Source organism: Sapajus apella, unplaced genomic scaffold, assembly GCF_009761245.1.
Source record: "Sapajus apella isolate SASKATOON/1434 unplaced genomic scaffold, GSC_monkey_1.0 scaffold95, whole genome shotgun sequence".
Classification (NCBI taxonomy): domain Eukaryota; kingdom Metazoa; phylum Chordata; class Mammalia; order Primates; family Cebidae; genus Sapajus; species Sapajus apella.
In genome coordinates, this window is record NW_022437035.1 from 4536133 (window position 1) to 4560578 (window position 24446).

At 40.7% G+C, this 24446-nt stretch overlaps 1 protein-coding gene and 1 long non-coding RNA gene across 4 annotated transcripts in view; one reads left to right on the top strand and one right to left on the bottom strand.

The window, feature by feature from the left end:
* The window catches only part of TTC28 (tetratricopeptide repeat domain 28), a 669357-nt gene that overhangs the window by 77474 nt on the left and 567437 nt on the right, over nt 1-24446 (bottom strand). For all 3 annotated transcript variants that reach the window (XM_032256524.1, XM_032256522.1, XM_032256525.1), the window contains 4 exons: nt 24055-24164; nt 21822-21951; nt 19070-19288; nt 16970-17135 (listed from right to left, as the gene is read on the bottom strand). In XM_032256524.1, coding sequence (XP_032112415.1) covers nt 16970-17135; nt 19070-19288; nt 21822-21951; nt 24055-24164 — 625 coding nt within the window. The remainder of the gene's footprint in view (nt 1-16969; nt 17136-19069; nt 19289-21821; nt 21952-24054; nt 24165-24446) is intronic.
* On the top strand, nt 4266-21689 carry LOC116535473. The gene is made up of 4 exons (XR_004262217.1): nt 4266-4791; nt 6164-6250; nt 16224-16360; nt 21568-21689. It is a non-coding gene; the product is annotated as an uncharacterized LOC116535473 (long non-coding RNA).

The window sequence follows — 24446 nt, forward strand, 5'->3', positions numbered from 1 at the left end:
AATCAATATATGTGACACAGTTTCAACCTATTAAGTCTAAATTCATAAATATACATATTAACTTACAGTGTAATTTTCAAGCTATTGCATATGTCAGCCCAACTTTGGGCTCTAGGTGCAAGCATCCACTGCTACTTGATTCAACTGTAAGACAGGAGGTGAGGGCGCTGCAAAAGAACTAAAGCCTATAGGAGTAACATGCCTGAGGCAGCCCTGGTGTCAGGGCATGGGAGGAGAACAAGTGCTGGACAGCTGGGGGCCAACTCCAAAGGTGGGAAAGGTAGCCAGTCCTTTCTAAAAGCAGAAATCTCTTATTAAGGCCGCCAGAAAATGATGTGTTATCTCCTGACATCTCTAGTTGGCAAGAGGCAAACACAAAAATTAAGAAAAAGACAAGTTTACGATGACAACTTTGTCTCCACCAGCCAGCATATTTTTGGAAGTGACGGCTCCTTAAATCAATTCTGTCTCTCCCTGCTTATTAGCAGCAACTCCTCACTATATTAGCATAAGTCTATCAAAAGCTAGGAAAGAACATCTCATTACTTTTGAAGTCTTAACGAGTCTTAATGTGTTACTGGGAATCAGAAACATTTCATAATCTGGCCTTGGGGTTAAGTTTTGAGATGTAGATGTTAGCTCAAGGTCTGTCATTAACTACCTGATCTGGATAAGTCCACCTCTTTGATTGTCCAGGATAATATTACATGTTCATGGTACTTCACAGCAGTGGAAGTTGGTAGAAAAAAGGCTAGAGAAATAACTATGAAATGCATGTTATCACTGAGTCATGCTTTGTAATGTAGATGATGACAGGCTAACCACACATTAGTGATGCTAAGTTGACTGTGTGTGCAAGAGAAGGTGTGGCTTATTCTCCCAGCCCCCAGTAGTTTGTTCTCTCACACCCTTGCTCATCCACTCATTCAGTAAACATTCATGGAGCCCTCTTTGTGTACTAAGCACGGTCAGGAGCTGGAAATGCAGACATTAGGCATGATGGCTGCTAAGTCGTCATCTGGCCTGCAGGGACATTCATCAATAGGACTAAGTTCATTTGATCATCTGTATTATTGAACTATTTAACCAACAAGTATCCATTAGGGTGCTATGTATTACATACCCAGACTCTTCTAAATCCTGGTTGGGAGGTACAGAAAGTGGGCAACATGTGGGTGGGTCAGAAAATGGGCAAAACATGGATGGGTCAAGCACCACAGCAAGTATCCTTCGGTTCAACCAGTTTGGCCCCCATTTTTGGCTCTTACTCATCTGTGTCAGCAATTCCTGCCTTCAATACATACTGAAGACATCAAGGAAAAACAATGCCCCGCGGAACAGAACTCCAGGGGATCCCATGCTATCTAAAGAAGAAACTAATTGCAAGCTTACTATAATGTTCATGATGCAGAGGTGGCTGGGGGAAGCCAGCTCCTGTTGGAACAGAGGGTTGACACCAGGAGATAGAGTGGAATACACAATGGGGCCTCATAGCCAACTTCATCTCCAGGTACTCCTCTGCCACCATCCTTCTTTGGGGCTGATGTGTGCAGGAGTGCTCGGATGCCAGTGAGCTCTTAGAAAATACCTCAGTGGGGCATGGTGGGTCATGCCTGTAATCCCAGCACTTTGGGAGGCTGAGGCAGGCGGATCACAAGGTCAGAAGATCGAGGCCATCCTGGCTAACATGGTGAAACCCTGTCTCTACTAAAAATACAAAAAACACAAACAAATTAGCCGGGCGTGGTGGTGTGCGCCTGTAGTCCCAGCTACTTGGGAGGCTGAGGCAGGAGAATTGCTTGAACCCAGGAGGTGGAGATTGCAGTGAACTGAGATTATGCCACTGTACTCCAGCCTGGCCAATAGAATAAGACTCTGTCTCAAAAAAAGAAAAAGAAAGAAAGGAAAGAAAGAGAGAGAGAGAGAGAGAGAGAGAAAGAAAGGCAGAAAGAAAAAAAGAAAATGCCTCAAGTAGCAGAGAGCCAAAAGCATTGATGGAGGAGAAGACAGGAGGCAGTCAGGCTAGTCCTGTGGGCATGCTACCGTAAGAGCCCAGCCTGGTGTGGGAGAAAAGAAGGGGTAATTCTAGAAGCAAATGAGTAAGATCAAACAGAGGTTAGTAACTGATTAAATAAACAGCAATAAATGAAAGAAAGATGTAAGAACAAATCATGCAAAACCTCAAAACTAAGGAAATTGAGAGGGAAGGATGGAGGCTTTCAAATAAATGGGAATAAATATGCACTTGATTGAGGACCTGCATGAAAAAAGGTCTGATTTTGAATAGGCTGAGTTTGAGGTGAATTCCAGGGGAAAGCCAAGCTTAGAAAGCAAGGGAGACCCTGAGCCAGGCACACATATCTGTGTCCTTGGGATAGATCAAGTTTCTAAAGGAATGTCCATTAATCAAGAGCGGCCATAGTTGAGATGAGAAGCCACGGCAGAAGATGAAGGACTGCCTGCAGATGCTCACCCACACAGAGGTGTGTGCTGTGTTAAGGAAAGAAAGATATAAGCAAAAAAAAAAAAAAAGGTCAGCCATCACATGCTGTAGGGAACAAGGAGCGTGAAGCCTGGGAGAAGATCATCCTTCTCTTTCTCCAGGTCTCTGTAGACAGTGGGTGTGAGTGGGAAACTGGATTATTGTTCAGCATATATCCACTGCTGTTGGAGGAATATATTCTCTGCCTTACTGATGTTGGGCTGGATGTGTGATTTGCTTTAGCCAATGAAATGTCAATGGACAAGAGGGAAGCAGAGGCTTGAAATGTCTCTCTTTATTTTGCTTTGTCTCTTGCAATCTAAACTTTTACCATCTCGACTTGTGGACACAGAAGGAGCTGACTTAAATTCAACAGGCAGTATAAAACACAGAACCACCCCAGTTTACCCACAGACCCAGAATACGAAATACATGCTTGTGGTTAAATGTCTCTGGGTTGCTAAATGGCATTATTGGAGGAAAACCTGACCAGTACTGTGTGAGTTGTGGGTCTGACACAATTAAATAAGCTCCTTCAGGGATGGTACCCTCTGGGTCTCCTTATTACTGAGCTCAAATCATAAAAGGACAAGCAAGATGAAAAACAAAGCCTGTTTCAACCAGTTCAAAGAGGAACTTGGTGACTATATACTGGGGTTATTTTCTTAAAGCCAGAGAAGTCAAAAGTTACACATTAAATATCTTAAATATTGATTGTTACATAAAGTTTTACAAAATCAACCAAAAAAAAAAAAAAAGACTGGGGAATTTTTTATCTTGCCCCAGGGTAAAGTGCAAGATGTACAAAGTCAGGGATATTGAGATTTGATAAGTTCACATAATTTTTACAGAATTGGTTGTGGCAACAACCAGCTGGCAGCTGACATGGAACCAAGAGGGAAAGATTGAATATCTTTATTAATCAACAGATTCAGAGTCCCACCCTGCCCCTTCTCCTGTTCTAACAGGAATGCCATCGCAAGCTTTGGGACCATGAATAAAGGATTTGGGACAAGAGATAAAGGAAGAAATGTCTGGTGCTCAACAGTGCCTCTACCAGGTCTTCAGGGCATCTAACAGGTCCCTGCCCTATGGCACAGGTGCAGAAGTGTCAGGCCCTGGTGCAAGAAAGACTAGGTCATTCTGAATTCCAAGCTCTCATGCTTGTCAGTGACAGGCTCATGACACTTTTCCCTGCATCAGTGTGATCTGTTTTTTGTCTTTGGGATGACACTACTATTTACCAGATTATCCCTCCCAGGTACAATGGGGATAACTCACACCTAGCAATTTCAAGAGTTCTGCTTTTAAAAAAGGTCATGAGCCCGGGTGCAGTGGCTCACACCTGTAATCCCAGCACTTTGGGAGGCTAAGGCAGGCAGATTACCTGAGGTTGGGAGTTCGAGACCAGCCTGGTCAACATGGTGGAAACCCCCTCTCTACTAAAAATATAAAAATTAGGTGAGTATGATGGTGCACATTTATAATCCCAGTTACTTGGGAGGCTGAGGCATGAGAATTGCTTGAACCCAGGAGGTGGAGGTTTCAGTGGGCCAAGATCACGCCACTGCATTCCAGCCTCAGTGACAGAGAGAGACTCCGTCTCAAATAAATAGCATAAAAATTAAAAAGCTCATTTGAAACATAAAAGATGATTTCATTTAGGCTATTTCAGAGGTCATTCAAGATGACCAACTATAATCCTCTTGTTAAGCTGCTGACTTACACGAAGAAGCTTACAAAAGCCTTCTGAACTCATTTTGTTCTTAGCCTTTCAGAAGGAGTAGAAATTCAAGAGTCAGGAGCATAAGACGAGTCCACAGAGTGTCCCACTCATTCCTGCAATTGCCTCTCTTTATGCTCTAGTCCCTACTGTGGTATCAACTTTTTTTCCTCAAGCAGATACAGCTGAGCCTAAGTGAGTCACTTCACAGATAAGGCTGCCTTTTGGAAGCCAGCCATGGTCAGAGAGAAGGTCACAGCAAGACAGAACACAGAGACTCAGCTAGGAAACCCACCCTATTTGAGAAGGAGCCCAACTTTGGATCTTACAAGAAAGGAGTGACATCAGGAAGCAGAAGCTGGGGAACTGTGGTGTTGCAAGCTATAATCCCTGCAGCAAAGGACAGACTATCTTCCTCCTGCAAACAACATTCAGCATCTGGAGGGTCTGGGCCCTTTCCTTCCTCCGTGCTCTTGCCTGATGAGAAACTCCTCTGCCTGGAATGGCTTTTCTCCCCTCACCCTTTAGGACCCAGCTAAAATGTCACCTCCTTGGAAGCCTCTTGTTTCACTGCCTCACCACCCAAGTAGGTAGAGTGAGGCACAGCCCTCTTTGTTCAGACCTTTATCGGTGCACTTCTCATGTGGTAGATTAATAATTTACATGTTTGTTGCATGCTCCACACTGTGAGCTACTGCAAGGCCAAGAATTCCAGCTATTATTCATGCATATATCTCCAGGCTCAGCATTAGCCCTGGCACAGACTACATACTCATAAAATATTTTCAAAATGGCAGTACCCGAGTTTAGAATGAAATTGGAAACTCTTTAAGGAACAAAATAAATGTCAAAATATATTCTATCTACTTTTTCTTCACAGAGTTCTGGAAAGGACTGAGGGTAAGAAAAAAACATTTGTCTTGTGAAGTAAAATCTTACCAGTTTGGATTAACTGGGAGTCAGTCTCAATTAGCAAAAAACCATAATTAGAAATACCTGTAATGATAATTTTAAATGTTCAAAGACCCACTGTACACTGAACAAGGCTAATGATGCAGCAATGGCATAGTCACCAGTGCATGGGACTGCTTTAAAGAACAGATAGAAATAATTTGACTCAGTCTATCAACTGTTCATTTACATCAATATGTTAAAGATGTCCTTGTTGCAATCCTGCTTTTGTAATTCATTTGCTTAAAAACCCCTGCTTTTTGCCCTCTTTTGGGGGAGCTGAGGTAGGAGGGTAAAAGGGACTATCTCTGGAATTGTATTAATCATATATAATCTTTGGATTGTGACACTCTTCCATCATGCACAGCCTATATTCATGTATTCATGTATTTATTCATTCAGAGATGGGGTCTCATTCTGTTGCCCAGGCTGGAGTGCAGTGGTGCAACCATAGCTCACTGCAGCCTCAAGCTCTTGGGCTCAAGTGACCCTCCTGCCTCAGCCTTGCGAGTAGCTGGGATGACAGGTGTGTGCCACCATGTAGCTGCTTTCATTTATTTATTTTGTAATTTTAAATAATGTACTAAACACGCACAAAACCACTACCCAAAACAAAAGCCAAGATCTAATCATTCGCTACCTCCCAGTGAGTCCTTCCGCAGCCTGAGTTAGGTCCCATCCCTAATCCCTCAGCAATCACTCCCTGGCTCTCCTTTCTACACAGGTTTTATTGCGTCTATCTGTATTTCAAAAAGTATATTTTTATTTTTATCTTTAACTCTATTAAAAAGATGTCATCCTGTAGGTAAAGTTTTAGGATTTCCTTTTTTTTTTAAGTCTTTTTTCTTTAGGATTTCCTTTTTCACTTATTATTATAGTTCTATAAGTTAGCCATATCTTAGGGTTCACTGCGGCTCATTTGTTGTTGAAACCTAATAATCCATTTTAGGACTGCACCCTCGTTTACTCATCTCATCCCTCACTAATGTCATGTGGGTTGTTTCCAGAATTTTGCTATTGTTTACAGTGCAGCTTTGAAGATTCTTGTTCATGCACAAGACTCTCTCTTGGATATTACACCTCAAGTGTAACAGGTATGTACACATGCGACATTATTTATTGATTCATTCATTTACTGAGACAGGGTCTCATTCTGTCACCCAGGCTGAAATGCAGTGGTGTGATCAAAGCTCACTGCAGCCTCAAAATCCCAGGCTCAAGTGATCCTCCCACCTCAACCACCTAAAGTGCTGGGATTATAGGTATGAGCCACTTCACCTAGCTAATATTCAACTTCAGATGGTAATGACAAACTCCTTCTGATGTGGTTATGCCAATTTACTCTCCCACAAGTCATTTAAAAGATAGCTTGTGGTCTGGTCGTGGTGGCTCATGCCTGTAATCCCAGCACTTTGGGAGGCCCGGGCAGGCAGATCACAAGGTCATGAAATCGAGACCATCCTGGCCAACATGGTGAAACCCCATCTCTACTAAAAATAGAAAAAAAATAGCTGGGTGTGGTGGCGCATGTAGTCCCAGCTACTCGGGAGGCTAAGGCAGGAGAATTGTTTGAACCCAGGAGGTGGAGACTGCAGTGAGCTGAGATCATGCCACTACACTACAGCCTGGGCAACAGTGTGAGACTCTATCTCAAAAATGAACTGACATCTCCTCCAACAGTTGATATTGTCAGACTTGTTAATATTTGCCGCTTCTTATCAGTGTAGAATCCATGGAGCTATCAGCATTACAAACAAGTGTAATCTAAATTAATCAGTATTTCGAAATAAGAAAATGTATTTGATTACAAAAGTAACTTTCACTGTAGAAAATTTGTAAATATAAAAAAACACCAAAATGGAAAAAAACATAACAGCTATAGTTTATCAAGGTTTAATATTCCTTTACAATGAAGGAACATTACCCCATTAAAGGGCAGTCTACAATTGCAATTTATTTAAAACCCCCAGGACTACTCCTTCCAGACCTGACATACTACTGAACAAAGCCCTACCCAGTCTTAGATTCCCTAAAGTGCCACTGCACTGTTCTGGGAGCCCAGGGAACAATCTACATACTGCATGATGCTGGCTAAATATCAGAGTTAAAAACTGAAGATGTGTTTTGAAATTCATAACATTTCCCTTATGGGAGGTTCATGTTCTATACAGTGGTTTCAATCTACGCCTCTTTTGATCTGGGAGGAAGGGACTGGAAGTTCTTATTAAACACTTAATAAAAGCACTTCTTTATTTTAAAATCCATTTTCAGAAACTCCTTTGTAGCATTTTACTTCCTTTCAGCAGCAAGATACATTAAGGAGAGCAAAAACAGTCTGCGGAATAACAAGAACACCATGGTTAGGCTGTGGGTAATTGAATAAAGGTGTCCCCCAAGGCACAGAGACTCAGTTTCTAGGGGCATAGTGCATTTTACAAACGCTAGCCCAGCATAAACAGAGTTTGCTTACAGCACATTTTCTGGAGACTAAATTTCAAACTTACTGATATCTAACCATGAGTCAGGCACTGTGATAGTGAAAATTCAGAAAGAAGGGCACAGCACCTACCCTCTAGGACATCACCATCTGCTTAGAAAAACATACAAACTACATAATTACAAAACCGGAAAGAATAAAACAAGTGCTATTAATAGGTACACAGAGGGAAGCAAAGACCTGATTTGGACCAACAAGGATGGGAATAATTCTGATGAAAGTAGCGTGAAATATTAACAGAGTTCCAAAGGGTGACTGGACTATCTATAGGAAAAGATAGTCTACATAACACATTCAGGCAGAAGGGAGAAGCACTTCATTTGGAGAACCAGTCAGCTGCTCATGCAAACATTTCTTAAGCATCTACTATGTTCCAGGACTGCCCTAGAGACTGGGAATACAGAGGTGAATGAAACTAACAATGGAGCTTCTGAAAGGCTTTTCTGAGAAGGTAGGAATTTGAAGGATGAAAAGAACCAGCCACCCCAAAAGCAATGGGCAGAACTTCACTGAGAGAAGGAAGAGCATGTGGCGAACTCTAAGGTGGGAAAGCCCTTGGTGCAAACTAGGGGGTGAAGGAGGCCAGGGGGCCACATGGAGATGCCAAGATGAAGAAGGATTACAGGTGTTGTTGAAGGGTGTGCAAAAGCCAGATCACACAGGCATACAGGTCAGCAAAAGGAAAGTAAGCTGGAGTCTAAAGACCATCAGAAACACTGAAGGAATTTAAGTGTGTTTGGGGAGCTTTGTGATGGGTAGGAGGGCAAAGAAGCAGAATCCCAAATACATCTTTGAAAGAGCACTCTGGCTAATGGGTTTAGAAAGCCATGAGAGAGGGAGGGAGAAGAGAAATCACATAGGAAGTGGTAGCAGCGGTTTAGGTTAGAGAGGATGTTGACCTGCACTGTGCATGTAGCTGTGGAGACAGAAGTGGATTGATTAAACACGTATTTTCAAAATACTTTTTAAAATTTTGGTAAAAAACATAACAAAGTTTACTCTCATAACCATTCTGAATATATGGTAGTGTTAACTATATGTATCTTCTTGTGAAACAGAACTCGAGAAATTTTTCATCTTATAAAACTGAAACTCTACGTCCATTAAACAACTCGCCTTTACTCCTCCTATCCATCCCTGAAGACCACCATTCGACTTCCTGTTTCTAAGAGCTTGGCTACTTTAGATACCTCACTGTGAAATAAGCCAATCACAAAAACAAATATTACTAAATGAAATCATGTAGTATTTGTCTTTTTTGTGTGTTTATTTCACTTAGCATAATGACCTCAAACTTCATCCATGCTGTAGCATGTGACAGGATTTCTTCCTCCTCTTCTTCCCCGGGTACAGTCTTGCCCTGTCACCTAGGTTGGAGTACAGTGGCACAAGCACGGCTCACTACAGCCTCAACCTCCCAAACTCATGTGATTCTCCCACCTCAGCCTCCCGAGTAGCTGAGACTATAGGTGCACAATTGCATCCAGCTAGTTTTTAAAAAAATTTTTGTGGAGACAGAGTCTCACTGTGTTGCCCAGGAAAGTCAGGAATTCATGAGCCTGATCCTCCTGCCTCGGCCTCTCAAAGTTCTGAGATTACAGGAGTGAGCCACCATTACCGGTCGATTTTCTTCTTTTTTAAGGCTGAGTAATAGTCCATCATATATATTCCATTGTATACACATTTTTAAAATCTGTTTATCCAGAGATGAATTTTTAGGTTGCTCCTAACCCCTGGGTATTATGAGTAGTACTGCAATGAATCTGAGATCATGCTTTCAGTTCTTTCATATATACCCAGAAATGAGATTTCTGCATTGTTTACTAATTCTATTTTTAATTTTTTGAGGAATAACCATACTGTTTTCTGTAGCAGCTGCACTATTTTACATTCCCACTAACAATGCACAAGGGTTCCAATTTCTCTACATCGTGGCCAACACTGGTAATTTTCTATTTTTTTGAAAGTGACCACCCCGGTGGGGAAAAAATTTCTCATTATGGTTTTGATTTGCATTTCGCTGATGATTAGTCATGTCAAACATCTTTACATATGCTTGTCGGTCATTTGCATACCTCTGAAGAAATGTCTATTTAGGTCCTTTGCCCATTTTTAAATTGAACTTCTTGTGGTTAAGTTGTAGGAGTTCTTTATATATTCTGGATATTATCAAATACATGGTTTGCAGATAATTCCTCCCATTCATAGGCTGCCTTTTTGCAATGTTAATTATTTCCTTTGCTGCACAGAAGTTTTTAAGAAGTTTGAAGTAGTCCTCTTTAACTATTTTCTTTTGCTGCTTATGCTTTTTTGTATCATAACCAAGAAATTATTGCCAAATCCAATGTCAAGTAGCTTTTCCTCTATATTTTCTTCCAGGAGATTTATACTTTCAGGTCTTATGTTTAGGTCTTTAATCCATTTTGAGTTAATTTTTGTACGTTGTATAAGTAAGGTTCCAACATTTTTCCTTTTGCATGTGGATATCCAGTTTTCCTAACACCATTTATTGAAGAAATTATTCTCCCCCCATTGTGTTGCCTTTGTACCCTTATCAAAGATCATTTGACATACACATAAGGGTTTATTTCTGAGCTATTTATTCTATTCCATTGGTTTATATGTCTCTTTATGTCAGTAACATATTGTTTTGATAACAGTAGTTTTATAATTATATATTACACATGTTATATATAATACATAATTACAATATATGTACATATATACTGATACATTGTAATTATATATAATATAGACATACATAAACGCATACATATAATATATATGTGTATACATAGGTACTTTTTTTTTTTTTTTTGAGACAGAGTCTCGCTCTGTCGCCAGGCTGGAGTGCAGTGGCACCATCTTGGCTCACTGCAACCTCTGCCTCCTGGGTTCAAGCGACTCTCATGCCTCAGCCACCCAAGTAGCTGGGGTTACAGGTGCACACCACCACACCCAGCTAATTGTAACAATATTTTGAAATCAGAAAGTATGATGCCTCTAGTTTTATTTTTTTCCTTAAGAGTGCCTTAGCTATGTGGGGTCCTCTGAGATTCTAAATGAATTTTAGAATTTTCTTCTATTTCTGTAAAATATGCCACTAGGATTTTTTTTTTTTTTTTTTTTTTTTTTTTGAGATGGAGTCACCTAAGTTGGAGTGCAATGATGTGATCTTGGCTCACTGCAACCTTTGCCTCCTGGGCTCAAGCGATTCTCCTACCTCAGCCTCCTGAGTAGCTGGGATTACAGGCGTGTGCCACTATACTTAGCTAATTTTGTATATTTAGTGAAGACAAGCATGTTGGCCAGGCTGGTCTCAAACTCCTGACTACAGATGACCCACCCAGCTCAGTCTTCCAAAGTGCTGGGATTACAGGTGTGAGCCACTGAGCCGGTCCGTCACTAGGATTTTGACAGGGATTATACTGAATCTGCAGATCACTTGGATAGTATGGATGTTTTTGACAATATTAACTCTTGTAGTCCATGAGCACAGGATATCTTCCATTTATTTGTGTCTTCTTTAATTTCTGTCAGAATTTTTTGTAGTTTTCATCACATGGGTCTTTCCCTTCCTTGGTTAAGTTTATTCCTGAGTATTTTGTTCTTTTTGATGCTTTGGTAAATGGGATTGTTTTCTGAATTTTTTTGTTCTTTGTTAATGTAAATAAACACACTTAATTTTTGTTCATTGATTTTGTATCCTGGAGATTTACTGAATTTGTTTATTAGCTCTAATAGTTTTTATGTAGAATCTTTTGAGTTTTCTATGTATAAATAAGATCATGTCATCTGTGAATAGAGACAATTTTACCTCTTTCCTTTTCAATTTGGATATTTATTTCTTTTCCTTATCTAATGGCTCTGGCTAGCACTTCCAGTACTATATCAAACAGATATAACAAAAGAAGGCAACCTTGCCTTGTTCCTGGTCTTACTTAAAATATTTTCAAATTTTTGCCCATTAGTATGATGTTAGCTGTGGATTTTTCACATATGGCCTTCATTATGTTGAGGTAATTTCCTTCTATTACTAGCTTGCAGTGTGGTTTTTATCATGAAAGGGTGTTAAATTTTGTTAAATGCTTTTCTGCATCATCTCAAATAATCATATGGTTTTAATCCTTCATTCTGTTAATGTGGTGAATTATACTGATTGATATTCATAGGTGACCATCCTTACATTCCAAGAATAAATCCCACATCATCATGGTGTGGAATCCTTTTAACGTAATATTGAATTCAGTTTGCTAGTATTTTTTGAAGATTTTTTCCATCAATATTTTTTATGATAAATATTGGTCTGTAGTTGTTTTATTTGTGGTATCTTTGTCTGATTTTGGCATCAGGGAAACTATGGCCTCATAAAATAAGTTTGTAATGTTCCTTACTGTTTAAAAAGAATTTGAAGAGGATAGGTGTTAATTCTTCCTTAAATGTTTGGTAGAATTCCCCAAGTGAAGACATCTGGTCCCAAACTTTTCTTTATTGGGAGGTTTTTGGTTACTGAATCACCTCACTAGTTATAGATCTGTTTAGATATTTTATTTCTTCATGATTCAGTCTTAATAGGTTGTTCAAAATTTATTTTAAAGAAATATATTTCTATAAATCTGCAAGATTAACTAATGGTTTAGAATGACGGAAAGAGAAAATAATGGGTGATGATTCACTTTTTTGTCTTAAACAACTAGTTATATGATGGTGCAGGAACCAGAATAAAGATTGAAGTAGAAATGGGGACATTAAAGAGTTAGTCTTGGCTGGGCATGGTGGCTCACGCCTGTAATCCTAGCACTCCGGGAGGCTGCGTGGGTAGATTGCCTGAGCTCAGGAGTTCAAGACCAGTCTGGGTAACATGGTGAAACCCAGTCTCTACTAAAATACAAAAATTTAGCCAGGTGTGGTAGCATGCACCCATAGTCTCAGCTACTCAGGAGGCTGAGGCAGGAGAACTGCTAGAACCCAGGAGGGGTAGGTTGCAGTGAGCCGAGATAGTGCCACCGCACTCCAGCCTGGGCAGCAGAGGGAGATTCCATCTCTTTAAAAAAAATAAAAAAATAAAAACAAAAGTTAGGATTTAGGTGTTTTAGACTAGAGATGCCCGGAAGATATCCAGAAACAGATGTTTACTGACAGCTACACATGCAGATCCAGAGCTCAGATACCCCTGAGCTAGAGTAGAGAGAGAGAAATTACAGAGTACATTTAGAGAGCAGAGAAGATGGCATAGTGGTTGGCTGAAATACAGTATTCACCAAGAGACAAGAATGGAAAATAAACCCAGAATACCTTCCTAGAACTAGATCATGGTGACAGGCTCTGATATTTGGGTTTTATTGTCTGTAAAGTAAAATTACAAAAAGGCTTTTTCCCCCTTTTGAATGACAGAATTGTTTATTCATGGCTATTTATTCCTCATTTAAAAGTAATATATGCCTAATTATTAAAAAAATTAAAAATAAGGAAAAGTAAAAATAAAATAAGAAGCCATAATTCCACCATCCATTTATAATCACCACTAAAATATGACCTATTCTTCCAAGAATTTTTTTCATATCCATTGTTGTATATATTATAAAATTTAAATTATGCTATATATAGTAATTCTATATCCTATTTTTTCAATTAATATTTCATCTATGTGACTAAACATTTGGCTATTAGATTAAAAATTCTTTGTAAACATAATTTTAATTGCAACATAATATACTGAATAGATATAAAATAATTTATAATTCAATTATTATTTTATATTTACATTGTTTTCAATGTCTTCTACGATATATAAACCTAGGACAGGTACTAGTATGTACAGATCTTTGCTCCATTTCTGAAATAAAAAATTTTGAGATCAAAGGGCACAAACATCTAAAAAGAATTTTGATATTATTGGCAAATTGTTTTTGGAATTGCTAAATCAAGGTATATCCCTAGGACATGAGCCTGCTCATTCACTGCATCTTTATTCTCACTGAGCATTATAGTTTTAAAAAGTATTTACTAACTTTATAGATTAAAAAAAAATACATCAATGGAAGTTTCTGTTTTCATGAAACTATGAGACAGGAACCACTCTCACAAACACTCCATTCCAGTAAATTCAAACTATGCCAATAAAGTGTTTAGTTTTAATAAAATCATCAACTATGAGTTTAAGCTCATAAAATACAAACAAATCTCTAATAAGACTACTCCAAAGCAACAGGAAAAACCTTATTTCTAGCAGTCTAAGGGGAAGATCTAGGCTACTGAAGGAAGCCCAACAAAGTGATGCTGAGTGTCAAGCCACATAACCTGCTAGAGAGCCTAAGGACTCATTAGAACTTATTAGCTTTCTGTATAGAGCAGAGGGGAAATGGTTAACATGGGAAACACAAGCAAGTTGCAATCTCTCTTCTCTCTCTACCGTTGCTGAAGAGATGAACAAAAGACATTTTTCAATTCAAAAGTCACCTGGAAACAGAAGTACTCAAACTCCAGTATCATAGAAAGAACTGCTTAGACATAAGTGTTTAAAGTTCAACCATTGCATTCAATGAGGAGTAGGGGATAGAAGAGTGAGACCAAGAGTAATCCTCTTCTTTCTTCTGGTGAATTTTAATCTAGGTGTTTGGAAATCTGTATTAAGAGAAATCTATATTTTCGTGCAGGCTGAGCCTTATGAATGTTTGGTTTAGACTGAAATAACTTGGATGTGGCCCCCACATTGCCATACGGGAGAGGCCACCTTCACGTATGCAGAGGTTTCAAGTGGCAGGTGTGGTACACCTAAGTACCTTTATAATTTTGGTGGCCAGCAACAGAAACACACACATACACACAAAAGCTGGAAGGGCAGACTCTGGCAGTACCCATTTCTAACACTATCAAAAGGAGGGAGAATCTTGGCTTTGGGACACAAAGCCCCATTGGCACGCTGACCCCATAGTGGACACACAGTCAGGTATTTGAGTGCTCACTCTATAAAGTACCATGCTAGAGATTAGGGTTCCTGATGAATAAGGCAGACATAGCCCCTGCTCTCACAGAACTGAAAAAGAGTAAACAACAGAGTATATAAAATATTTTAATTAAAATTTCATTAAGTGCTTAAATGAAAATGTCAGGTATAATGAGAATGTATAAATGGGCATAAGGGGTAGGGAAACCTATGTTGGGAATTGTAGAGGCTTCCTTAAGGAGGGGATATTTGAACTGAGCTCAGAGGATGAGGGGAATTAAACTGTCAAAGGCTACCCCAGGCAGTATGCACAAAGTCCTTCAGCAGCCCTTGGTGGAGAAGACCTCTCAGATGGTCTTCCTGTCCTCCCTTGTTCAGTTCCCATGCTTCTTGTCAGTCTTTCTAATCATCTGGTTTCTCATGTAAATATACTTGCAGATACAGAATGTATATAATACCTGTCATTCTAGTTTGTACAACTTTCTTTGAGCTTGGTTAATCAAAGTTTGTTCCCAAGGGGCAAACCCTCTTTGGGCATGTTAGCAACATCAATCAGGTTTTCAAACTTAGAAGGCCACACTTCAGAGCCTGCCCTCAGTTCTGGGACAGCAGGAGTTATGTCAGCCTTGTTCATCAGGATCTCTAATATCTAGCATAGTACCTTATACAGAGAGAACACTCAAATACTTGTGGAAGGAGGGACAGTTGGGGGACTAAGAGAGCATGGCGACTGCATGTCCACCATGGGGTCAGCCTTTTCGATGAGACTTTGTGTCCCTAAACCAAGATTCTCTCTCCCTTTGATGGTGTTAGAGATGGACACTGCCAAAGTCTTCCACGCTTGCTCTCCTATTTTTGGGTTTCTATTGCTGGCCAACCATGCCCCTCTAACTCTCACTTTGGGCATGCAATACCTTTGGTCAGGTTATAGTCTAATCACACTGGCCTAAGTTTCTGTTTGCTGAAGCAGCTTTGTATACCTCTGGTCTAACATCTAACCTAGTTTATTAGGGCCATTTATAATTTTCAGTCTTAGAGGGCAGCCTTATTTCTAAGTTCTTGGGAGTTACCACACTGTCAACCCCTGTAATTGCCAAACTGTTGCCTGGGTCATTAAGGACGGAGATGCTCCAGGATGCACGGCAGTCACAGGAGAAATAAGATAAGCATGTCTGCATGTGGCTAAAGCCTGTTCCTTCTTCATAAGAACAGAAGCTAGAAATGAAATTCTCATATTTGGCTATTTTCTCAAAATATGATATTAATTTTGAAAATTAAAAACAGAACAAGTGCTGGCCTGAAAGTCTGGGTGAGATCTAGACTGTTTTGATCCTGGCTCTGACACTAACTTGGCTGTCAGCAGGTCCTCTTTCAGTGTTAACTTCTGTTAAATAAAGGGGCTGGACTAGATGACTACTATAGCCATTTCTAATACTGACATTACATTATTCAATAATTATTTTTCACCTAAGAACTCTTTCTTCCCCAACTTCATAAGCACCCCAAAGATCAGTCCAGCTGCTGGCAGAAACCACCACATACTTGGGAATCTGGGTGAATCATCTCTAAATAAATCATAGAATTACCTAAGGACTTTTCATGATTACAAATGAAAATCATTCAGGAGATGAGCAGAGATTCTTGTGACCTGATACAAGCGAACAGAGCAGATTCTCTGACACACAGATCTTCTGGACCCTTGGTAATCACTGGATGGAGAACAGAGATGCCTGGGAAATCTAGTTACAACCCAGCTCTACGGTACTTTCTTCCTTTGATTTTCCCTAGAAGCAGGGTGCTTATAGAAATTATTTTTCATATGTAAAATAGTCAAACATTATAAAATGTTTTCATAAGCTTATACCTTTTACAATCTTTGCAAAAAGCAGTTCCCTTATCTATTCTTCATATTTGAGAGTTCAGCACCTCTCACCTCGCCCCTCTGCACACAGATCTGTGCACATATCCTGCCACTGGTGCTAATTACGATCTCAACTAGGTGTTCAGCTATAGTACAAACAAACTCATTTACAATCTGTTTATGACCAAAATAATCTATTTTAATTGGCTGGTATGTTAACTTCAAAGTCACGTTTATGTTTAAACAGTTTACAAATCCTGCTTAGAGAATGGGCATGTCTGATGAGGCCCTTCCCCACCTGATGGAAAATCACCAAAAAGAATAAAGACAGACCACTAAGGGGCTTACACTCCAGAGACACACATTTGTTTCTGCGCAGCAGCTGTGAAGACTGAGCAAAGCCATGTGAATTCCAAACGATGTATTCTATTACCTCAAATAGGATGTTTACAAAAAATAATGCCCTGAGATTTATCTGAAAATGGGCTTGGGAATGTTTTACTACCTACCTTGAGTAGTGAGACTCCACCCCCAGGGCCTCCCGGACACTGGCAATGTGCTGCTCCAGGGCTGAGCCGGTTGCTGTTGGAAGGGTTGCACTGCTGCTGGCCTGGAAGTCACTTGAGTTTTCCACTGTGTTCTCACCCAGGTAGTGTTCATGAAACTTCAGAATTCCTGAAGCAAAACAGGCATAGCTGACATTATACACAATAGGGCTAGGGAAGGGAGAAGCTGAGGGCAGGGGACAGGAATGCCAATGGTATGTGACTTCATCCTGCAAATCCTGTGAAAAAAATCCTGAAATCGAAGGTCTCAAGAGGGCTTTCTCTATTTTGGTCAGTACCCTTTTTACAGCTCTTACCATTAGGTATGGTGCTTGAAACCAAGGAATTCAAGATACAGCTTTTGCATTTGATGATATTTTCAGAAACTCCTGGAATTATGACTACTTCATATGTGTTTCAAAACAGATGCTTCCTAGAAGCACCAGCTAGGGAAAGTCTCCTTTCAGGAATAGTGCATGAACATGCCAAGACATATCCTTTATAGAAACTAAAATCCCGAAGAAAAATATAATTGGCCAAGTGGAAATTGTGTTCTAACAGAGTTTTCATTTCACAAAAGCAAATTATAATAAACATACAATATAAAAGCCAGATAAAAACATTTTAAACCATTTTTAAATAAGACTAACTGGTCAATGGTCATTAATGAATTAAAGAAGCAAAAAATGATGGATGCATAAAAGTGAGGCAGTCCACAGTGGTTTTCTGGCAATAAATAGGATATATTCTCAAATGGTAATGAGGGGTGTCAGCTCTGGAAAACGCCGATTCTCTCTGATTGGATTAGGGCCCCCAGTGAAAGCTTCAGAGCCTCATTAAGAGCAAAAAGGAATGGAAAAGAAACAAGAGGAGCCTCATTATTACAGGGATTCGGATATACCACCTGTCAAATCATGTCCCCAAGATGTAACAACCACAGAGAGAAGGAGCTTGATACCTCCCAGTCATCAACTGTGTCCGCACGAGTATCAGTGCCACTCTGGGAGCTGGGATCCACAAAGATTCCACTGTGACCAACATTTACTAACCAAGTCACTGTAAAAATCACAATTTAAAACCTTCAGCATTAAAAAGGTCAGCTGTAAGAACAGTCTTTGTGGAAAGCCCATAAAGGACATGGAACTAAAGGTAAAAGATTATTAAAAACAATGCCGAGGCATAGAATGCATAGGCATAAATGCTCATTGCCTAAAAGCATCTGGGAGCTGTCATCCAGCCATCTTTTTTTTTTTTTTAAATCAAAGGGATAGAAACACAATCAAGAAAATCTTGTCAATTCTCACTGGCAGTAAAAGTTTTTGAAACTGGCTTATAGATATTCAAAAAGTCCATTCTTTAAGATTCCCAATTATAAGATCCACTTCCCCAGTCAATAAACTCTAATTGGATCTGGTGTGCCTCCAACATGGTAAAGCCATCAGCATTTTATTATGCAAAAAAAATATGGCCCTAACAGCTAATCAGTGTTTCTGTATTTAGTGAAACTGTTACAGCCTGAACATTTAATGCTGATTTAATCAAAGGAGATTTTTACTTCTGAAATAGATTTACAGCAGAACTGGTTAAAAATGGGTTCTGTTAAACTCAGAAATTTCAAGCATAAGACTTATTTATAACCTGTGATAGAGTTGCCATTATCATTTTAGTCTCTTTAACTTTGCCATGACAAAGGGTCACAATTATTAAACCATGTCTAGAAAGAATTTGTTAGGACTTGCAGTCATCGCTTTATTCGCTAATGAACAACAGCTGCCTACACATAGGGCTGCTAGTGAAATTAATTCTTCTGCTCTTAGTCCTCCTTGATAAATGCTTCCACATTCAACAGTGAGGAGCAGCAATTTCTTGGGGGAATGAGAAAGCTGAGCTGTCTTATTAATTGAATGCCCCACCATGGCGTATCTACCACGGCTGAGGTTTTGCTAAAATCTGACATCAGTTCCTTAGTAAGATCTATGATAATGCAGTTCTTCCATCTCTATTCATTAGACTTTCACAGGTCTAGTCTTCTAATTGCCCTGTTCCCACAGAAAGAGATCTTACCTGCCCCAGGAGCAAGCAGCCAGCTATACAGATAGCCTGCGGCCAGGGAATAGTAAAGCACCAGTCCCCTCTGGCCATTAACCATCTCTAAGATCTGATCAATAGTGACTGGGGAGTAGGGGTCGGAGTCCTGTTGTCCTGTTTGTCGTTCCACCAGAAGATCAGCAAATGCCCTTGTCCGTCCCCTTTCCGCCACGGCCAGGGCTTCATCATGATGGCCTAGGAGACAAAGAGATATGCTGAGGAGTCCATAGCGAGTGTGCTTACTTAATAGAGGCCTATCAGGGACGGTCATCAAATCCTGGGAAGAAACCTCACTGCCTTTGCTCTCCAACATGTGACAGAATCTCAATCACACTGCTTCAGATTCAATTCCCTGCCTCAGATGGTGGGTGCAGTGTCCTACATGACTGATTCCACACTACCCTAAACCATTGAGTCTTCACCTGTCTTGCAGCCAGTGCCACAAAAGAGCTAATCTAATTCAGTCCACTTGTCTTTAGTCCTGCCCTTCTCTGTTCTACCTCCTGAGTTGTTCCCTAACCTAGCTTTTTTTTTTTTTTTTTTTTTGCACTTCCTGCCTGGCTTCTGACACCAGGTTTATTGGTGTCACTTGGCTCTTTACATTTTTTTTTTTTTGAGGTGGGGTCTCACTCTGTCGCCCAGGTTAGAGTATAGTGGCACAATCTCAGCTCACTGCAGCCTCTACCCCTGCCCTGGGTTCAAGCAATTCTCCTGCCTCAGTCTCCCAAGCAGCTGGGACTACAGGCATGTGCCACAGTGCCTGGCTAATTTTTGTATTTTTAGTAGAGACGGGGCTTTGCCATGTTGGCCAGGCTGGTCTCAAACTCCTGACCTCAGGTGATCTGCCCACCTCAGCATCCCAAAATGTCTATGCATCCTCTGACTCTCTCTCTCTCCTCCCTCCATGCAGCCCCTCTATGCATAACATTGTCCAGCCTTATCCATTTCTCCCCAAATTATATCTCCGTCCCTTTACACATGCCAGCTCCTCTCCTGGGTATGCCCTTCTCCCTTTCACTTGCCTTGTCTCAAGAAGAGGGATGCCAATATTTGTCCTGCCTATCTCAAAGGGCTATTTTAAAGATTAAATGAAGCACTACATGTAAAGATGTCTGGTAGGCCTACTTAAAGCACTGCATGTGTAACAGGTAGTAGTAGTGTTGTTGGGGCTGATACCTCATTCCATTCTGGGATCCAACACACTTTTTCCTTTATCCCCATGGGCAAAGAGTTTAAACCTCTCAGGTCTCCATTTCTTTAAAATTGCTTCTCTATTTCAAGCTTTTCCTGTCTTTTACTTGAAATTTGAATCCCACTTTCCTTAAGAAACTGGCCTATAATCTAGTTTAAAAGCTAATGCACCAATATGAAAGCACAAAAAATGTAAAGGAATTGTTTATAAATGCTGAAGGAACAAATGCAGAGGATTTACTTTTGTCACACATGTAAATATGGAAGAGTTACTAAAACTAGAGTCCAAAGAAAGCAGACAGAAGCAGGCCAGATGCTGCAGCTGTGACAGCACTTCAAGGATGCCTTGCTTCCTGCAGTTTGTGTATCAGAAGCAAGTGGAGATTTATATGTGTGTGTGTAAGTGTCTCCTTTTACTCTATTAAGTTATTAACTGGAACAGCAGGGACAATTTCTATGCACATTGGAAAATTGGTCCCAAAGTGCCAGACAGACTTAACACTGTGATTATAATAGATAATAAACTGTAATCCCAAGCAATGAACACATTTAATAGATACATTTTTCAAAAGGAAATTTGAGACTTCTTATACATACAGCAAAGGACAGGTTATCAAAAAGGCCTCAACATCCAAATTCAAAGCCTTTGATAGTTGCAATAAATATCTCCTGGGAAGAGGTAAATGACAGACAGGGGAGCTGGAAGGGACTGGCTGACTAGTTAAGGCTCAGGTGAAAAAGGATGCATGCTGCCCCAGTGTGATGGGGCACACAGGCTTGGGAGAATCATCACTGACTGTGCCACAGCCTAGGAGGCAGACCCAGGTGGTAAAAACATTTATTAAACAGCAACCTTGAAAGATGTGTGGCTGAGGAAAGAGAGAAAAGGCAGGTGTCTTCTCAGGTACTTCCCTTAGTCAGATGCTTGAGCCATGTGCTAGTGGTGAGAGGGAACCTGGGGAGGGCACACCTGGTTCAAGCATCCCTGTCTCAAGGACACTTTCTCTGCCTCCTGGACCCAAAGATAAGAGACTTTGTTGAACCAGGCAAACGACTTTGTTTCAGGCTGAGTGTGATGGTTCATACCTGTAATCCCAGCACTTTGTGGAGGCCAAGGCGGGAGAACTGACTGAGCCCAGGAGTTCGAGATCAGCCTAGGCAACATAGTGAGACCTCATCACTATTTTTTTTTTTTTTAAAGAGACTTTGTTTCCACAGCATTGGAGTTTATCTTAATGCCAATCAGCACTGTACTGGACTCACTGACTAAAGCCTTTCCACAGGCTAAGAGCTTCTTATGGTCAGGAACCAGGCCTTCTTGACTATAATCCCCAGGGCAGGCACTCAGCACGTGGTCAGAGCTCTACTAATCTTCGTTGAATAAATGAATGAATGTTCAATGACTGGTTATAGTTGTGGCTCCACAGTCTGTTGTCAAAAAAAAATCATTTCATCACACCTGTCACTAAACAACTTGGACACACATCTGTGCGCACCAGCACACACATAAGCAAGGAATAACCCCAGCTGTTCTCACCTAGGCTGACGAGCACCCGCTGCAAGGCCTGGTAGGATGATGTCTGTAGGTCAAAGAGGGAGAGTTTGTAGTCCGTGCTCAGCTGTGCCTCGTGTCGGATCGTTTCAAACAAGGCTGATGCCCTATAAAGCTGCAAGGAGGAAGACCATCATTCATTCTCCAGAAACCAATGTCCAGCTGTTTACAGACTAGAGACAACTGTTGCTCACGTCTCTGTGCACAACCTAAGTATTTTTTTAAATATTTGAAAGGAAGAATCTTATGTCCAGGTATAAGGAAAATGGATGTGCTGTGGTCAAGAATGGGCCGAGGCAGACATCCAGTCCAGCGTGACTCTGGGCGTTTGGAGCACAGGTGCACAACTTCACTCATTATGTAACCATGCCATGTGAGGCTTACCCATGTGAGCTCGTGCTTAGCTCAGAGCCACTATTGTCTGTAAAAGGTATAATTACCCTGCTAATGTTGTATATATGGCTTGTACCCACAGCTCGCACCTGGGCTCACTCACGCCCAGAGAGACAGTAGAGCCATGTTGAAACTGGCTATGATTCCTTGAGTGTTTTTCCAGCTACCTGCCACTTGCCCACTGACTTCCCTCATTAGAACCTGACACCAGGTAGGTCTTTGTGGACCTGAAAAGACATCAGATCATACCCAGTAAATTACAGTTTATATAATCCATTTTTGATGCATAACGGGATCTAAAAGACATTATAGACTTATGGTCTTAAAGATATTAAAACAGCTATTAATCCAACCAACTGCTGATTTTTATTAAAACAAAAAGCCTCTCCTCTTGTCATCAAGCAACCACAATTCACCACCGTCACGCCTCATGGTGAGGAAGGATGCGAGTGGGAACAGGTGTGATGGAGGCATGCTGGAAATGGATGAGGCTAAGAGGAAGAGAGCGCCACATTCTCTGGAGGGCAATAGCTCTTTGCAGATGGTTCCCGGCCTCAGGGTCGGATCACCACTGGGTAAGCTCCTCAAGGAGCCATGCCCACTCACATGGACACTCTGAGGACCAGACAGTTGCCATTCCTACGGAGACACTGTCCTGCTGCTCTAACAGGCTTCTCCATCAGTGAGGCCACAGACTTTTCTGACTCTGATGTTTTATTTTTCCCCCTTATGCCACACTGTCTAAGATGACTCTGATATTTATATGCTGGAAACTCAGTATCAAATTTTAAATTTATCCAAACTTAAAAATCATCAGAATTCTAAGACTACTTCTTTCTTGGCCTTTTGGCTAAGATCAAGTACAGAATTTTAAGACTAAGAGACATAGACCCAGAGAGTGGTAAGAGAATGTGTTCCTAACTCTGCCACTAACTCGCTGTGTGACCTTTGGCAAGACTCAGAGGCTCAATTTCTTCCTCTCTATAAAGAGGGACGTTTCTACCTCACAGGGTTATTTTAAGGATTAAATCCATTGAGGTATAATAAATACTTTCAAAATTTCAAATCAAAATATCAACACAGGTTTCACTTTTTATAACCAGGAAATTAGAAAATCAATCTTTTACGTCACCTTTAATCATTTTACAAGTACGGTAAAACCTAAGATTCTAGAATGCTATGGTGCAAATTCAGTCACGTGTCTTCAACTCTTGTGAGCACCTATTGATAGAAGACTTATCCTTGGTCCCCCTCTGCCTAGCACAGTGTCCTCTGCAGTCACCACTCACATGGTCGCTATCTGGATGAGCATGTGATTTTAGATGCAGCCATCTCACTACCCCTCCAACCTAACAGAGGAGACCATAACTCCAGGGATCTTTCTACTCTCCAGGGCCAGCATGACAAGGGATTTTCCTTCAACTACTTGCACATATGCAGAAACATGGCCTTTTTTTAAAACAGGGAGAGAGAGAAGTTATATCTATTAATATATCTAGGGACATTAAATCTAATAATTATGAATTCTTTTACTTCTGTCATGAAACGAATATAATTTTATTATTATATTAATGTTTAATGGGGAGCAATAGCACTTAATACAAGAATTCCTAAGAAATTATTGATAAATCTATCACACGAGTGAGCAAAAATCTTTACTGATTGTTCAATAGTTCTGGGCTGGTACAGGCTGGAAATCATACACATCAGCCCAAGGGTAGAAGTCAGTGCCTCTGGTAAATGCCATCACTACTAGGAAAGTAATCCTAAGGTCTTCCATGTTGCCAGAAACAAAAAATCCACTTCAGTCAGGGGTTCTGCTTACCTGGTGTTGGGCCTCCTCCAAGTTTCCACTAGCCCAAAGGGAGAGGCCAAGGCCATGGCGAATTTTTGCCTCATCTTCTCTTCGGCCCAGTTGCTCAGCTAACCTTAAACCTGAAACCAGACAGAGAAATTTAAGGAACCAGAGAAGACAGATAACTTCACTATCTTAAGGAGTCCTGGAGGGTCATTTTACTTTTCTGTTTTTGTTTGTTTTGAGACAGAGTCTCACTCTGTTGCCCAGGCTGGAGTGCAGTGGCAGCTCATTGCAGCTTTGACCTCCCCAGGCTCAGATGATCCACCTCAGTCAGCCTCCAGAGTAGCTGGGACTATGGGCACAGGCCACCACACCTGGCTGGCTTTTGTATTTTTTGGTCGTGACAGGGTTTCACTATG